Below are 19,776 nucleotides of genomic sequence, written 5' to 3'. Positions count from 1 at the left end.
CTGTATTGTCACACAGATGCATCATGTGCAGGTGTGTAATTATAATGCTTTGTGGGTATTGGTTTCCTTGCAGGAAGGGCATGAGGGCTTCGAATATTCTTTCAATGAGAAGGTAATTACAATCGTATCACATAATAACTACATCTGGGTATGTCCTAAGCATAATTTTGTGCCAGGTTGGTAACGCTTTCGCTGAAAACTGGGCCGTAAAAGAACCTAAAAGTTTGTTACTGTGATATCATCACGTCATTATTCCGTATAATCTAGGAACACACCAGCTGGATTTGAAGTATGAAAACAAAACACAGCGAGAGGGCTGTTATCGAATTCTGAAAAGCTTTATCTCGTTATGAGTTCCGGCAGGGTCACTTAATATATTCTCAGACCAGACCGGGCACTAAGGTGTGTTGTTCTCCAAAGAGGCTGCCGTCTGACTGAGGGACGTTTGTGTCCTTTTCAGAATGCAGATAAATACAAAAACCAGTGCACTTCGCTGACTCCTGCTCCACTGCTTCAGAACATCACATCGAGCTGAATTTGGAGCGAGAACAACGCAGTCGGTGCATATGCCCACCACACATCCTCCTGTGACCTTTTCAATGATTTTGTTCTTTCTGCAGTTTGCATTGCAACACGGGGGGGTATGTATATATATCACAGTGGGGGGGGATGCATATATCACAGTGGGGGGGTATACCTATATCACAGTGGGGGGATGCATATATCACAGTGGGGGGTATGCATATATCACAGTGGGGGGATGCATATATCACAGTGGGGGGTATACCTATATCACAGTGGGGGGATGCATATATCACAGTGGGGCATATATGTGGGGGGATGCATATATCACAGTGGGGGGATGCATATATCACAGTGGGGGGATGCATATATCACAGTGGGGGGTATACCTATATCACAGTGGGGGGATGCATATATCACAGTGGGGGTATGCATATATCACAGTGGGGGGGATGCATATATCACAGTGGGGGGATGCATATATCACAGTGGGGGGATGCATATATCACAGTGGGGGGATGCATATATCACAGTGGGGGGATGCATATATCACAGTGGGAGGGGGTGGGATGTATATATCACAGTGGGGGGATGCATATATCACAGTGGGGGGTATACCTATAACACAGTGGGGGGATGCATATATCACAGTGGGGGGGATGCATATATCACAGTGGGGGGATGCATATATCACAGTGGGGGGATGCATATATCACAGTGGGGGGATGCATATATCACAGTGGGGGGGATGCATATATCACAGTGGGGGGGGTATACCTATATCACAGTGGGGGGATGCATATATCACAGTGGGGGGGGGGATGCATATATCACAGTGGGGGGTGCATATATCACAGTGGGGGGTATGCATATATCACAGTGGGGGGGTGGTATGTATATATCACAGTGGGGGGATGCATATATCACAGTGGGGGTATGCATATATCACAGTGGGAGGGGGGGTATGTATATATCACAGTGGGGGATGCATATATCACAGTGGGGGGTATACCTATATCACAGTGGGGTGCATATATCACAGTGGGGGGATGCATATATCACAGTGGGGGTATGCATATATCACAGTGGGGGTATGCATATATCACAGTGGGGGGATGCATATATCACAGTGGGGTGGTATGCATATATCACAGTGGGGGGTATACATATATCACAGTGGGGGTATGCATATATCACAGTGGGGGGTATGCATATATCACAGTGGGGGGTATACATATATCACAGTGGGGGGTATACATATATCACAGTGGGGGGGGTATACCTATATCACAGTGGGGGGTATACCTATATCACAGTGGGGGTATGCATATATCACAGTGGGGGGTATGCATATATCACAGTGGGGGGTATGCATATATCACAGTGGGGGTATGCATATATCACAGTGGGGGGGGGGGTATACATATATCACAGTGGGGGGTATACCTATATCACAGTGGGGGGTATACATATATCACAGTGGGGGGTATACATATATCACAGTGGGGGGTATGCATATATCACAGTGGGGGGATGCATATATCACAGTGGGGGGATGCATATATCACAGTGGGGGGTGGAGGCATGCATATATCACAGTGGGGGTATACATATATCACAGTGGGGGTATGCATATATCACAGTGGGGGTATACATATATCACAGTGGGGGTATACATATATCACAGTGGGGGGTATACATATATCACAGTGGGGGTATACATATATCACAGTGGGGGGTATGCATATATCACAGTGGGGGGTATACATATATCACAGTGGGGGTATGCATATATCACAGTGGGGGTATACATATATCACAGTGGGGGGTATACATATATCACAGTGGGGGTATACATATATCACAGTGGGGGGGATGCATATATCACAGTGGGGGGTATACATATATCACAGTGGGGGGTATACATATATCACAGTGGGGGTATACATATATCACAGTGGGGGGATGCATATATCACAGTGGGGGGTATACATATATCACAGTGGGGGGGGGTATACATATATCACAGTGGGGGGTATACATATATCACAGTGGGGGGTATACATATATCACAGTGGGGGGTATACATATATCACAGTGGGGGGTATACATATATCACAGGGGGGTATGCATATATCACAGTGGGGGTATACATATATCACAGTGGGGGGTATACATATATCACAGTGGGGGTATGCATATATCACAGTGGGGGGTATACATATATCACAGTGGGGGGTATACATATATCACAGTGGGGGGATGCATATATCACAGTGGGGGTATACATATATCACAGTGGGGGGTATACATATATCACAGTGGGGGGTCACAGTTACATATATCACAGTGGGGGGTATACATATATCACAGTGGGGGTATACATATATCACAGTGGGGGTATGCATATATCACAGTGGGGGGTATACATATATCACAGTGTGGGGGGTATACATATATCACAGTGGGGGGGGTATACATATATCACAGTTGGGGGGGGTATACATATATCACAGTTGGGGGGGGTATACATATATCACAGTGGGGGGGTATACATATATCACAGTGGGGGGGTATGCATATATCACAGTGGGGGGTATACATATATCACAGTGCCGTTGCATTAAGTCGCTTTGTGAAGCAGAGACTAATGAATTGACTTTTAGAAATTCACTGACTGTGTAAAACTAGAGGACAGGTTCATTGGCTGTGTAAAACTAGAGGACAGGTTCATTGGCTGTGTAAAACTAGAGGACAGGTTCATTGGCTGTGTAAAATTAGAGGACAGGTTCATTGGCTGTGTAAAATTAGAGGACAGGTTCATTGGCTGTGTAAAACTAGAGGACAGGTTCATTGGCTGTGTAAAACTAGAGGACAGGTTCATTGGCTGTGTAAACAAGGCTTAGGAATCCCATCTTCCAATCATCTCTGTTCACAGTAGGAATATGATCAAATAAAGAGGACGCCATTTCTACTCCTGCTTGAAAGAATGTACTTTAGGGATTTACGATGAGGCACGGCTCTGTTTGAGTCTTACTTTCTTACACAACTGCTGTTGACAAATGAATCCAGAGAAATTAATCAAAAGATCCGGTCACTCCTGGCAGGCGATAGTTGAACACACAACTCGCCTATAATTATCCAGCAGGTCATTTCTGTTCAATTCACCAACTGACCAATAAAATCTCCTTCATTCAGGATGAATCAGATTCCTGAACCAGGCCTACTGTCGCGATCGTTATAATGAATGTCGGACAGGCTCAAGCGTACGTAGAGTTCCACATGTTAAATGAAAATGAAACTCACAAAAAAAAACAATAAAGAGCAAAAGGAAAGGTGAAGTCATAGAGTGCTCACAGGCCACTACACACAAACAAGATCCCACAAACCACAGTGGGGGAAATGGCTGCCTAAATATGATCCCCAATCTGAGACAACAATAAATAGCTGCCTCTGATTGAGAACCATACCAGGCCAACATAGACATACAATAACCTAGATAACCCACCCTAGTCACACCCCGACCTAACCAACATAAAGAATAAAAGGCTCTCTATGGTCAGGGTGTGACATCTACATTGAACTGAGATGGTATTGACTAGACTTACCCTGTTCTAGCGGTTATACCATGCTGTATAAACTATGTCTAGACTACATTTATATAAACTATGTCTATACTACAGATATATAAACTATGTCTAGACTACAGCTTTATAAACTATGTCTAGACTACAGCTATATAAACTATGTCTAGACTACAGCGATACCACGCTGTATAAACTATGTCTAGACTACAGCGATACCACGCTGTATAAACTATGTCTAGACTACAGCGATACCACGCTGTATAAACTATGTCTAGACTACAGCGATACCACGCTGTATAAACTATGTCTAGACTACAGCGATACCACGCTGTATAAACTATGTCTAGACTACAGCGATACCACGCTGTATAAACTATGTCTAGACTACAGCGATACCACGCTGTATAAACTATGTCTAGACTACAGCGATACCACGCTGTATAAACTATGTCTAGACTACAGGGATACCACGCTGTATAAACTATGTCTAGACTACAGCGATACCACGCTGTATAAACTATGTCTAGACTACAGCGATACCACGCTGTATAAACTATGTCTAGACTACAGCGATACCACGCTGTATAAACTATGTCTAGACTACAGCGATACCACGCTGTATAAACTATGTCTAGACTACAGTTAAATGACGTAACTAATAAAAAGAGCCATCCCTCTCTCTCTCTAACCTGGTTTGGGTTTCAGTCAGACTACAATGATGCTTGGCATATAGCCCGGGAATGCGTGAGCTCTGAGATTTCTTTATCTGCCTCTCTCGGTCTCAGACAGGTAGTCTTTCTCTGCTTTTCTCTTTTCTCAGACAGGCAGTCTGGAACTAAGCAGGCTCTGTAGTAGAGGGTCTGTCTGAGAGACACTCCTTATCCCAAGGGAGGAGATGTGGAGAGGAGGAGATGTGAGGATGAGGGGATGTGGGTATGAGGAGATGTAAGGATGAGGAGATTAGATTATAGAAATTAACCAATTTAAACCCTAAGCCATGGAACTCAGCAACTCTCACGCACGTGTACAGTAACCAACCTATCACAGGCACAGTGCAGCATTCAGTATCAAGCAGGAAACAGGAAATGGTTTGACTTACCCACGTTGATGATGATGTTAGCTGACAGGAAGTGGCAGCAGGGGAGGCTAGACGTGCTCATGTAGGAGTCGTTGTCCGTCGTCATGGTAACTCTGGACCTCAGGGAGGGGTTGGGAGAAACCGTCGCCATGGTGACACAAGCTTCAGCCTCCAGGACCAAGATACAGGAAACTTGAGATGTGTGTGTAATATTTCAGAAAGTGTGCTCTCAAACCAAGAGATATGGCTTAGGTTGTCAGTTTTAAATAGACTTAAAACAAAACTTTTATCAGTCTCAGACAAACAGCTTGCATCGAAACATCAACAACTAGGCGAGGCCTAACACCGTGTCAACAATGTTTCCAGAACGTTTCCAAAAATGTCTCCACAATGTTTCTAAAATGTATCCAAAAAGATATTCAGAGCGGAGTCACCTTGAGGATAGAACACAGGTTCACACAGGTGCCAGTTCAAAGGTCAAGAGGCAAACAGCAGGGAGGATCCCCACAGTAGTCAGTCACGTATTTCACTTCCCATTGAGATGGATGACAGAGGAGAGCAGGGATGATGATTTCAGCACTGTTCCAGAATTAAAATAGTAAGTGGCTCTGGGCTGGCCTGCTTGCCAAAGCAAACGCAAGGAGGGGTAGGAGCCAGGGGTCGAGACAGGTGAGACAGTGACTCAGAGATCAAGCAGCACCTGTTGACCAGAGACAGACAGCGTTAGTCAGAGAGCATGAGACTAAACAACCAAACACAAAAAGAACATATTGTATGATTAGGCAGGTATCAAACGAGTCACATGAAATGATTGTGGACTTCAGGAAACAGCAGAGGGAGCACCCCCCCCCATTATCCACATCGAAGGGACAGCAGTGGAGAAGGTGGAAAGTTTTATGTTCCTCGGCCTTCACATCACAGACAGACTGAAATGGTCCACCCACACAGACTGTGTGATGAAGAAGGCGCAACAGTGCCTATTCAACCTCAGGAGGCTGAAGAAACCCTGAAGAAACCCAAAACCCTGACAAACTTTTACAGATGCACAATCGAGATGCACAATCACAGCCTGGTACGGCAACTGCACCACCCTCAACCGCAAGGCTCTCCAGAGGGTGGTGCGGTCTGCACAACGCATCACCGGAGGCAAACTACCTGCCCTCCAGGACACCTACAGCACTGAATGACTGTTCACCCCACTACCATCCAGAAGGCAAGGTCAGTACAGGTGCATCAAAGCTGGGACCGAGAGACTGAAAAACAGCTTCTATCTCAAGGCCATCAGACTGCTAAAAATCGAACACTAACTCAGAGAGGCTGCTCCCTCCATTGAGACCCAATCACTGGCCACTTTAATAAATGGATCATTAGTCACTTTATACAATGTCACTCTAAATAATGCCACTTTAATAATGTTTACATTTCTTACATTACTCATATCACATGTATATACTGTATTCTATATGATCTATTGCACCTTGTCGATGCCACTCGCTCATCCATTTACTTACATGTACATATTCTCATTCACCCCTTTGGATTTGTGTGTATTAGGTAGTTGTTGGGGAATTGTAAGATTACTTGTTAGATATTACTGCACTGTCGGAACTAGAAGCACAAGCTTTTCGCTACACTCGCATTAACATCTGCTAACCATGTGTATGTGACAAATAAAAATGGATTTGATTTTAAATGAATACATAGACAACTTGTCCATGTCAGCTAATGTTGTTGTTTTTAGCTACACTTTGTTAGTCCATAGATTTTGTTGTAATGTTTGAGCATCTCAAATATCACATGAACACACATTAGACATGTGGCAAAATGTATAGAATTGCAAGAAGTGACCTTTAAACCCTGAAACCTGTCTCTACCAACCAGAGGGATGTGAACAGTTTATCATGAAAAGTGCTTTGTGCCCATAGAAAGAGACGTGGGGGGGGTGTTCCCCAATGCTGGAAGGGGGGTCTGAGTGAAACAGTTTGGGAACCCCTGATTTAGCAGACACTCTTATCCAGAGTGTCTTACAGTACAATGCATTCATCTTCAGATAGCTCTGTGGGACAACCACATATCACAGTCAGTGCATTCATCTTCAGATAGCTCTGTGGGACAACCACATATCACAGTACAATGCATTCATCTTCAGATAGCTCGGTGGGACAACCACATATCACAGTCAGTGCATTCATCTTCAGATAGCTCTGTGGGACAACCACATATCACAGTCAGTGCATTCATCTTCAGATAGCTCTGTGGGACAACCACATATCACAGTCAGTGCATTCATCTTCAGATAGCTCTGTGGGACAACCACATCTTAGTTTCATTAGACCAGAGAATCTTGTTTCTCATGGTCTGAGAGACTTTAAGTGCCTTCTGGTAAGCTCCAAGCAGGCTGTCATGTGCCTTTTACTGAGGAGTGGCTTCCGTCTGGCCACTCTACCATAAAGGCCTGATTGGTGGAGTCCTGCAGAGATAGTTGTCCTTCTGGAAGATTCTCCCATCTCCACAGACTCCACACAACTCTAGAGCTCTGTCAGAGTGACCATCTGGTTCTTGGTCACCCTGACCAAGGCCCTTCTCCCCCCTATTGCTCAGTTTGGCTGGGCGGCCAGCTCTAGGAAGAGTCTTGGTGGTTCCAAACTTATTCCATTTAAGAATGATGGAGGCCACTGTGTTCTTGGGGACCTTCAATACTGCAGAAATGTTTTGGTACACTTCCCCAGATCTTTGCCTCAGCACAATCCTGTCTCAGAGCTCTACTGACCTCAAGGCTTGGTTTATGGTCTGACATGTGGGACCTTATATAGACAGGTGTGTGCCTTTCCAAATCATGTCCACTCAATATAATTTACCACAGGTGGACTCCAATCAAGTTGTAGAAACATATTAAGGATGATCAGCTAAATTTAGAGTCTCATAGCAAAGGGTCTTATATAAATACTTATATAAATAAGCTATTTCAGTTTATTTATAATACATTTGCTAAAAAATGTAATTTAATACATTTTAGAACAAGGCTGTAACGTAACAAGATGTGGAAAAAGTCAAGGGATTTGAATACTTCCTGAATGCACTGTAAGTAAATTGTTCCATAATTGCAGATATCAACAAAGTCCATTCTGAAAAGGCAGTAAGAAAAAACACGTACTTGCAAGTTTAGCTCAATGTGAAGTCTTGCACTCATGGAGCCACTGTGAATATCAGGTTAGACTGCTCGTGGAGCCACTGTGAATATCAGGTTAGACTGCTCGTGGAGCCACTGTGAATATCAGGTTAGACTGCTCGTGGAGCCACTGTGAATATCAGGTTAGACTGCTCGTGGAGCCACTGTGAATATCAGGTTAGACTGCTCGTGGAGCCACTGTGAATATCAGGTTAGACTGCTCGTGGAGCCACTGTGAATATCAGGTTAGACTGCTCGTGGAGCCACTGTGAATATCAGGTTAGACTGCTCGTGGTGCCACTGAGCTCCTTTTGGAAAAAAAACCTTTGAAAAGGAGTTTCTAAACTCAAATCATATGCCATGCCGCAAATCTAATTTAGTGTTGTGGCATAAGCTTTCAAGTCATTCATGACACATCATGTGATTTGGCCAAACAGTAGACCTACACATGGAAGCAAATTCAATTGAAGCTAACTGCTAAATACCTCACAGGTTATTTTGATACATATCTGGATACTTGTCATTGAACAGATAGATAGATAACATTCATAGACAGACAGACAGACACAGTCAGACAGATTGAGAGAGAGGAAGAAAGAGTGCAACAGACTATGTCCTAACAGGCTGCAAGGAATCAATCTCCATTTCCTCAAAAGTTCAGACGTAATGAAACCGAGGATAAAAAGAAGATTGAATTTCATCCCAGTAAAACAGGTTAAAAAACTTTTATCTTCAATAAAGCAGTCACTGTTTTGAGGGGGTGACGCCAATCTCTATCTCTAGTCTGAGAGGAGATCTGTGTTATCTTCAAGCGAGCTTGACAATAAAAGAGAGCCGCACACTCTAGGAGCTCAGATGCAATAATTGAATGACCAACGTTTCGACAGCCAAGCTGTCTTCATCAGGGTAAGCGAGCACCAGTTCGAGACACCTACACTATTAGAAAAACAGGTGTTCAGTAGAACCATAGAGGGTTCTTCGGTTTGTTCCCATAGGGGAAGCCTTTTTGGTGTAGGGTTCTTCAAAGAATCCCCTGTATAAGTTTCTCCCTAGAACCATCTACGAAGGGTTCTACCAATAAATATTTTATAATCTAAAAAGTTCTCCCTAGAACCATCTATGAACGGTTCCACCAGCCTTTAAAATTAAATGATTCATGACATTACATACGCTGAGTATACCAAGCATTAGGAACACCTCATATTGAGTAACGCACCCTGTTTCATGCACTCATTGTAGATCATAAGGCCTTTCTTTGAGGATCTAGTTATATCCTAACACAGGGGTGTTAGTAAACTCCTGGTTTACAGGGCACATCAGGCCTGCAAGTCACATTATGCTGGCTTGCAAAGTGATGTGTAATTCCGATTGGAACCGAGACAGAATTAGGATATCCAACAAGTGGAATTGTTAATCACGTGTAACCTGCATTCAGAATGGCTGCCAGGGTAGTGAAGATTGAACACTGAGACTACCTCAATCATCTAAACTGGAACAACCATCTCAGTAACAGGTGCAATAAATCCTATGGTTTAGGTTTCTGTTACAGCCATCCCTCTAACCTGGTTTAGGTTTCTGTTACAGCCATCCCTCTAACCTGGTTTAGGTTTCTGTTACAGCCATCCCTCTAACCTGGTTTAGGTTTCTGTTACAGCCATCCCTCTAACCTGGTTTAGGTTTCTGTTACAGCCATCCCTCTAACCTGGTTTAGATTTCTGTTACAGCCATCCCTCTAACCTGGTTTAGGTTTCTGTTACAGTCATCCCTCTAACCTGGTTTAGGTTTCTGTTACAGCCATCCCTCTAACCTGGTTTAGGTTTCTGTTACAGCCATCTCTCTAACCTGGTTTAGGTTTCTGTTACAGCCATCCCTCTAACCTGGTTTAGGTTTCTGATACAGCCATCTCTCTAACCTGGTTTAGGTTTCTGTTACAGCCATCTCTCTAACCTGGTTTAGGTTTCTGTTACAGCCATCCCTCTAACCTGGTTTAGGTTTCTGTTACAGCCATCCTCTAACCTGGTTTAGGTTTCTGTTACAGCCATCCCTATAACCTGGTTTAGGTTTCTGTTACAGCCATCCCTCTAACCTGGTTTAGGTTTCTGTTACAGCCATCCCTATAACCTGGTTTAGGTTTCTGTTACAGCCATCCCTCTAACCTGGTTTAGGTTTCTGTTACAGTCATCTCTCTAACCTGGTTTAGGTTTCTGTTACAGCCATCTCTCTAACCTGGTTTAGGTTTCTGTTACAGCAATCCCTCTAACCTGGTTTAGGTTTCTGTTACAGTCATCTTTCTAACCTGGTTTAGGTTTCTGTTACAGTCATCTCTCTAACCTGGTTTAGGTTTCTGTTACAGCCATCCCACTAACCTGGTTTAGGTTTCTGTTACAGCAATCCCTCTAACCTGGTTTAGGTTTCTGTTACAGTCATCTCTCTAACCTGGTTTAGGTTTCTGTTACAGCCATCCCTCTAACCTGGTTTAGGTTTCTGTTACAGCCATCCCTCTAACCTGGTTTAGGTTTCTGTTACAGTCATCTCTCTAACCTGGTTTAGGTTTCTGTTACAGCCATCCCTCTAACCTGGTTTGGGTTTCTGTTACAGCCATCCCACTAACCTGGTTTAGGTTTCTGTTACAGTCATCTAGCTAACCTGGTTTAGGTTTCTGTTACAGCCATCCCTCTAACCTGGTTTAGGTTTCTGTTACAGCCATCCCTCTAACCTGGTTTAGGTTTCTGTTACAGCCATCCCTCTAACCTGGTTTAGGTTTCTGTTACGGTCATCTCTCTAACCTGGTTTAGGTTTCTGTTACAGTCATCTCTCTAACCTGGTTTAGGTTTCTGTTACAGTCATCTCTCTAACCTGGTTTAGGTTTCTGTTACAGCCATCCCTCTAACCTGGTTTAGGTTTCTGTTACAGCAATCCCTCCCTCTCTAACCTGGTTTGGGTTTCTGTTACAGCCATCCCACTAACCTGGTTTAGGTTTCTGTTACAGTCATCTAGCTAACCTGGTTTAGGTTTCTGTTACAGCCATCCCTCTAACCTGGTTTAGGTTTCTGTTACAGCCATCCCTCTAACCTGGTTTAGGTTTCTGTTACAGCCATCCCTCTAACCTGGTTTAGGTTTCTGTTACAGCCATCCCTCTAACCTGGTTTAGGTTTCTGTTACAGCCATCCCTCTAACCTGGTTTAGGTTTCTGTTACAGCCATCCCTCTAACCTGGTTTAGGTTTCTGTTACAGCCATCCCTCTAACCTGGTTTAGGTTTCTGTTACAGCCATCCCTCTAACCTGGTTTAGGTTTCTGTTACAGCCATCTCTCTAACCTGGTTTAGGTTTCTGTTACAGCCATCTCTCTAACCTGGTTTAGGTTTCTGTTACAGCCATCTCTCTAACCTGGTTTAGGTTTCTGTTACAGCCATCCCTCTAACCTGGTTTAGGTTTCTGTTACAGCCATCCCTCTAACCTGGTTTAGGTTTCTGTTACAGCCATCCCTATAACCTGGTTTAGGTTTCTGTTACAGCCACCCCTCCAACCTGGTTTAGGTTTCTGTTACAGCCATCCCTATAACCTGGTTTAGGTTTCTGTTACAGCCATCTAGCTAACCTGGTTTAGGTTTATGTTACAGCCATCCCTCTAACCTGGTTTAGGTTTCTGTTACAGTCATCTCTCTAACCTGGTTTAGGTTTCTGTTGCAGCCATCTCTCTAACCTGGTTTAGGTTTCTGTTACAGCAATCCCTCCCTCTCTAACCTGGTTTAGGTTTCTGTTACAGTCATCTTTCTAACCTGGTTTAGGTTTCTGTTACAGTCATCTCTCTAACCTGGTTTAGGTTTCTGTTACAGCAATCCCTCTAACCTGGTTTAGGTTTCTGTTACAGTCATCTCTCTAACCTGGTTTAGGTTTCTGTTACAGCCATCCCTCTAACCTGGTTTGGGTTTCTGTTACAGCCATCCCTCTAACCTGGTTTAGGTTTCTGTTACAGCCATCCCTCTAACCTGGTTTAGGTTTCTGTAACAGCCATCCCTCTAACCTGGTTTAGGTTTCTGTTACGGTCATCTCTCTAACCTGGTTTGGGTTTCTGTTACAGTCATCTCTCTAACCTGGTTTAGGTTTCTGTTACAGCCATCCCTCTAACCTGGTTTAGGTTTCTGTTACAGCAATCCCTCCCTCTCTAACCTGGTTTAGGTTTCTGTTACAGTCATCTCTCTAACCTGGTTTAGGTTTCTGTTACAGCCATCTATCTAACCTGGTTTAGGTTTCTGTTACAGCCATCTATCTAACCTGGTTTAGGTTTCTGTTACAGCCATCCCTCTAACCTGGTTTGGGTTTCTGTTACAGTCATCCCTCTAACCTGGTTTAGGTTTCTGTAACAGCCATCCCTCTAACCTGGTTTAGGTTTCTGTTACAGCCATCCCTCTAACCTGGTTTAGGTTTCTGTTACAGCCATCCCTCCCTCTCTAACCTGGTTTAGGTTTCTGTTACAGTCATCTCTCTAACCTGGTTTAGGTTTCTGTTACAGCCATCTCTCTAAACTGGTTTAGGTTTCTGTTACAGCAATCCCTCCCTCTCTAACCTGGTTTAGGTTTCTGTTACAGTCATCCCTCTAACCTGGTTTAGGTTTCAGTTACAGCCATCCCTCTAACCTGGTTTGGGTTTCTGTAACAGCCATCCCTCTAACCTGGTTTAGGTTTCTGTAACAGTCATCTCTCTAACCTGGTTTGGGTTTCTGTTACAGCCATCCCTCTAACCTGGTTTAGGTTTCTGTTACAGCCATCCCTCTAACCTGGTTTAGGTTTCTGTTACAGCCATCTCTCTAACCTGGTTTAGGTTTCTGTTACAGCCATCCCTCTAACCTGGTTTAGGTTTCTGTTACAGTCATCTCTCTAACCTGGTTTAGGTTTCTGTTACAGCCATCCCTCTAACCTGGTTTAGGTTTCTGTAACAGCCATCCCTCTAACCTGGTTTAGGTTTCTGTTACAGCCATCCCTCTAACCTGGTTTAGGTTTCTGTAGGTTTCTGTTACAGCCATCCCTCTAACCTGGTTTGGGTTTCTGTTACAGCCATCCCTCTAACCTGGTTTAGGTTTCTGTTACAGCCATCCCTCTAACCTGGTTTAGGTTTCATATCAGACTGTAGGCCTCAAATCTTAAAATCACCTGAGCTGATAAGAGCTGAAGTAACTTAATGCACAAATACACAAACAGCCCGTTCCAACAGCCCGTTCCAACAGCCCGTTCCAACAGCCCGTTCCAACAGCCCGTTCCAACAGCATGTTCCAACAGCCTGTTCCAACAGCCCGTTCCAACAGCATGTTCCAACAGCCCGTTCCAACAGCCCGTTCCAACAGCCCGTTCCAACAGTCCGTTCCAACAGCCCGTTTCAACAGCCCGTTCCAACAGCCCGTTCCAACAGCCCGTTCCAACAGCCCGTTCCAACAGCCCGTTCCAACAGCATGTTCCAACAGCCCGTTCCAACAGCCCGTTCCAACAGCATGTTCCAACAGCCTGTTCCAACAGCCCGTTCCAACAGCATGTTCCAACAGCCCGTTCCAACAGCCCGTTCCAACAGCCCGTTCCAACAGCCCGTTCCAACAGCCCGTTCCAACAGCCCGTTCCAACAGCATGTTCCAACAGCATGTTCCAACAGCATGTTCCAACAGCCCGTTCCAACAGCATGTTCCAACAGCCCGTTCCAACAGCATGTTCCAACAGCCGTTTCAACAGCCCGTTCCAACAGCCCGTTCCAACAGCCGTTCCAACAGCCCGTTCCAACAGCCCGTTCCAACAGCCCGTTCCAACAGCCGTTCCAACAGCCCGTTCCAACAGCCCGTTCAAACAGCATGTTCCAACAGCCGTTTCAACAGCCCGTTCCAACAGCCCGTTCCAACAGCCGTTCCAACAGCATGTTCCAACAGCCGTTCCAACAGCCCGTTCCAACAGCCCGTTCCAACAGCCCGTTCCAACAGCATGTTCCAACAGCATGTTCCAACAGCCCATTCCAACAGCCATTCCAACAGCCCGTTCCAACAGCCCGTTCCAACAGCCCGTTCCAACAGCATGTTCCAACAGCATGTTCCAACAGCCCGTTCCAACAGCCCGTTCCAACAGCCCGTTCCAACAGCCCGTTCCAACAGCCCGTTCCAACAGCCCGTTCCAACAGCCGTTCCAACAGCCCGTTCCAACACAACACAACTTCTCGACTCTGCTAACTACCTTTGCCATATACCTACCTTTTTAACGTTGCTAGCTTCCGCGCCACATTCCTCAAACTAATCCAACCATGGAGACCATGGGTTCGCTGGTTTACAGTGAATACTGTTACTCCTCTACCAGAAAGTCCTTCCTTAAGCTGCTCAGTACTGCGCTGTGTCTGTCAAGACAGACCGTTGTAATACTACTGCTTCCAGGTGTTGTGAACAATGTGTAGTGATGGTGGGGGGTTAGACTCAGGGGTTGGCTGGCTGGTGAGCTGAGAAATGTTCAGGTCCGGGCACGTTTGTTTGCACTCACACACACTGGCGTGAGCACCCCGCGCACACACACACACACACACACACACACACACACACACACACACACACACACACACACACACACACACACACACACACACACACACACACACACACACACACACACACACACACACACACACACACACACACACACACACACACACAATTACCTGAGTCCAGGTGTCTGTGGCACATATGTCTGTGTGTGTGAGGGGGGTACATCTCACCCCACCCACGAAGGGGCTCTGCCAGGAGTATGACAAAACCTTCTATGGGAGAGGTCTTTCTCTCTCTCAATACACACACATTCTCATACTCTCGCTGTCTCACACACAGACCAGAGATTTGACCAGAGATGACCTTTCTGTGCTACAGTACATCTGGCAAAATAACTGTTTTTTTTGCAAACATTAACGTTCCATGTTTGTGGCCTCCATTAATTTAACTGAAATGTGAGGATGTGGAGTAGGAGCTAGTATACAAGAGCCAAGTTTAAAGTTTAAAGATTTAGATGCACTATTGTAAAGTGGCTGTTCCACTGGATGTCATAAGGTGAATGCACCAATTTGTAAGTCGCTCTGGATAAGAGCGTCTGCTAAATGACTTAAATGTAATGTAAATGTAAGTTGGATGCTATGTAACCGATGTGAATTGGCAAGCTAGTTAGCTGGGTGCCCGCTAATAGCGTTTCAATCGGTGACGTCACTCGCTCTGAGACCTTGAAGTGGTTGTTCCCCTTGCTCTGCAAGGGCCGCAGCTTTTGTGGAGCGATGGGTAACGATGCTTCGTGGGTGGCTGTTGTCTATGTGTGCAGAGGGTCCCTGGTTCGAGGCGAGGAGAGGGACGGAAGCTATACTGTTACGCTACATGACGCTGCATTACTCTGCATGACGTTACATTGGCCGTCTCCTTGGCTCTCTCTGGCACAATCTATGATGCTTACAACTCATCTGATACACGACAACAGGATACTTCCTTTTGTGGTCTGTGTTGTTTCTTGTTGTGACTATGTGGTTCCACTGAGAGACAGAGGTAAACCAAGAGAAGCTGTCTTACAGGTAAAACCGTCTGTTATTTGTGTGTGCGTGTGTGTGTGTGTGTGTGTGTGTGTGTGTGTGTGTGTGTGTGTGTGTGTGTGTGTGTGTGTGTGTGTGTGTGTGTGTGTGTGTGTGTGTGTGTGTGTGTGTGTGTGTGTGTGTGTGTGTGTGTGTGTGTGTGTGTGTGTGTGTGTGTGTTCTCCAATAGACGGCTGTTACACGCTGGTGGTCAAAGGCTACCAACACAATGGCCCTTTCACTTTTCCCAACTAGAAAAACTGTTCCTCTTGCAGATACTGAACCCTCCAGGCTGATACTGAACACTCCAGGCTGATAGTGAACACTCCAGGCTGATAGTGAACACTACAGGCTGATAGTGAACACTCCAGGCTGATAGTGAACACTCCAGGCTGATAGTGAACACTCCAGGCTGATAGTGAACACTCCAGGCTGATAGTGAACACTACAGGCTGATAGTGAACACTACAGGCTGATAGTGAACACTACAGGCTGATAGTGAACACTCCAGGCTGATAGTGAACACTACAGGCTGATAGTGAACACTCCAGGCTGATAGTGAACACTCCAGGCTCATACTGAACACTACAGGCTGATAGTGAACACTACAGGCTGATAGTGAACACTCCAGGCAGAACCTGAACACTCCAGGCTGATAGTGAACACTCCAGGCTCATACTGAACACTCCAGGCTGATAGTGAACACTCCAGGCTGATAGTGAACACTCCAGGCTCATACTGAACACTACAGGCTGATAGTGAACACTCCAGGCTCATACTGAACACTCCAGGCAGATAGTGAACACTCCAGGCTCATACTGAACACTCCAGGCTGATAGTGAACACTCCAGGCTCATACTGAACACTCCAGGCTGATAGTGAACACTACAGGCAGATAGTGAACACTACAGGCTCATACTGAACACTATTGGCAGATAGTGAACACTACAGCCTCATACTGAACACTACAGGCAGATAGTGAACACTACAGCCTCATACTGAACACTATTGGTAGATAATGAACACTACAGGCTCATACTGAACACTACAGGCTGATAGTGAACACTCCAGGCTCATACTGAACACTACAGGCAGATAGTGAACACTCCAGGCTCATACTGAACACTCCAGGCTCATACTGAACACTACAGGCTGATAGTGAACACTACAGGCTGATAGTGAACACTACAGCCTCATACTGAACACTATTGGTAGATAATGAACACTACAGGCTCATACTGAACACTACAGGCAGATAGTGAACACTACAGCCTCATACTGAACACTATTGGCAGATAATGAACACTACAGGCTCATACTGAACACTACAGGCAGATAATGAACACTACAGGCTCATACTGAACACTACAGGCAGATAGTGAACACTACAGGCTCATACTGAACACTACAGGCAGATAATGAACACTACAGGCTCATACTGAACACTACAGGCAGATAGTGAACACTACAGGCTCATACTGAACACTATTGGCAGATAGTGAACACTACAGGCTCATACTGAACACTACAGGCAGATAGTGAACACTACAGCCTCATACTGAACACTACAGGCTCATTCTGAACACTATTGGCAGATAGTGAACACTACAGGCAGATAGTGAACACTACAGCCTCATACTGAACACTACAGGCTCATACTGAACACTATTGGCAGATAGTGAACACTACAGGCAGATAGTGAACACTACAGGCTCATACTGAACACTATTGGCAGATAGTGAACACTACAGGCTCATACTGAACACTCCAGGCTGATAGTGAACACTACAGGCTGATAGTGAACACTACAGGCTGATAGTGAACACTACAGGCTGATAGTGAACACTCCAGGCTGATAGTGAACACTACAGGCTGATAGTGAACACTACAGGCTGATAGTGAACACTACAGGCAGATAGTGAACACTACAGCCTCATACTGAACACTATTGGCAGATAATGAACACTACAGGCTCATACTGAACACTACAGGCAGATAATGAACACTACAGGCTCATACTGAACACTACAGGCAGATAGTGAACACTACAGGCTCATACTGAACACTACAGGCAGATAGTGAACACTACAGCCTCATACTGAACACTATTGGCAGATAATGAACACTACAGGCTCATACTGAACACTACAGGCAGATAATGAACACTACAGGCTCATACTGAACACTACAGGCAGATAGTGAACACTACAGGCAGACAATGAACACTACAGGCTCATACTGAACACTACAGGCAGATAGTGAACACTACAGGCAGATAGTGAACACTACAGGCTCATACTGAACACTATTGGCAGATAGTGAACACTACAGGCTCATACTGAACACTACAGGCAGATAGTGAACACTACAGGCTCATTCTGAACACTATTGGCAGATAGTGAACACTACAGGCAGATAGTGAACACTACAGGCTCATACTGAACACTATTGGCAGATAGTGAACACTACAGGCTCATACTGAACACTACAGGCTGATAGTGAACACTACGGGCAGATAGTGAACACTACAGGCAGATAGTGAACACTACAGGCTGATAGTGAACACTACAGGCAGATAGTGAACACTACAGGCAGATAGTGAACACTACAGGCTGATAGTGAACACTACAGGCAGATAGTGAACACTACAGCCTCATACTGAACACTACAGGCTCATACTGAACACTACAGGCTGATACTGAACACTACAGGCAGATAGTGAACACTACAGCCTCATACTGAACACTACAGGCTCATACTGAACACTACAGGCTGATACTGAACACTCCAGGCTCATACTGAACACTACAGGCTGATAGTGAACACTACAGGCTCATACTGAACACTACAGGCAGATAATGAACACTACAGGCTCATACTGAACACTCCAGGCTGATAGTGAACACTCCAGGCTCATACTGAACACTACAGGCTGATAGTGAACACTACAGGCTCATACTGAACACTACAGGCAGATAATGAACACTACAGGCTCATACTGAACACTACAGGCTGATACAGAGAGAAAATCCACGTTATGAGTTTCTACAGAGTCCAAGTTAAGACTCACATGGCCTATGTAGACACAGATTTAGGCTTCTGCGTCTCCAAATTGTGTACATGATGTTTCGTTATCTGATATTATTGCTCTATATTGTTACACGTTAGCATTATTATTTACATCACTAAATTCAGAATGAACAACCAAAAGTTACAGTAACACAGGCCGCTAGATGTTCCTCCAGAGACAAGGAGTTGTTAGGTTGGCGTTATACATTATACCAGTAAATCTATCAAACTTTTTTATATTGTGTTGTGACCGCGCCAAAAGCCTTGCTTTAAAAATGTTCCTAATGCCGAATTAACAAAGTTCAATTAAATCCAGAATCCTTAGTTGCTAAATACATTTTGGGACTTATATATTAACGATATACTGTACACACCCAATAATATAACTTATAAATGACTTATGAGCTTTGTTCAACTGTCGTCCCCCATCAGAATCCAAAATAGAAGCTTGTTTTAAATGTAAACAAACACTGTGTTGCCTCAAAACATGGTTAAGATTATACATATGACATCATGGATGGTCAGTTCTTGCATCCATAGCTCTGTCTATGAATTTGAGAGTGTTTACATTTCTCCCCAAACAGGGGCGGGGATGTCTCTTTGTTATTGTTCCAATTAAGGATTCTAGCTTTAACTGTGACCAAATAGGCATCGGCTGCCGACCGGTTGGGTAACACCCATTAGTTGGGAATCACTGTCTTTAAACTGAAAGGGGCAAATCCTAAATTCCACTCAAGTAAAATGTTCACTTAAAGTCTCTCACTTACATCAATGCAGGACTAAGTGGAA

The 19,776-nt window shown here is 44.8% G+C and overlaps 1 protein-coding gene across 1 annotated transcript in view; it reads right to left on the bottom strand.

Moving 5' to 3' along the window:
• Positions 1-19,776, bottom strand: part of LOC118378311 (1-phosphatidylinositol 4,5-bisphosphate phosphodiesterase eta-2-like) — a 295,453-nt gene that overhangs the window by 270,159 nt on the left and 5,518 nt on the right. Inside the window, exon 2 of the mRNA XM_052484176.1 lies at positions 5,209-5,887. Within this exon, the coding sequence (XP_052340136.1) occupies positions 5,209-5,338 (130 nt within the window). The 5' untranslated portion in view covers positions 5,339-5,887. The remainder of the gene's footprint in view (positions 1-5,208; positions 5,888-19,776) is intronic.

The sequence above is a fragment of the Oncorhynchus keta genome, chromosome 28 (assembly GCF_023373465.1).
Source record: "Oncorhynchus keta strain PuntledgeMale-10-30-2019 chromosome 28, Oket_V2, whole genome shotgun sequence".
NCBI classification, from domain to species: Eukaryota; Metazoa; Chordata; class Actinopteri; order Salmoniformes; family Salmonidae; genus Oncorhynchus; species Oncorhynchus keta.
Note: the sequence above shows the minus strand (reverse complement) of the source record. Positions and strands in the feature narration are given on the sequence as shown.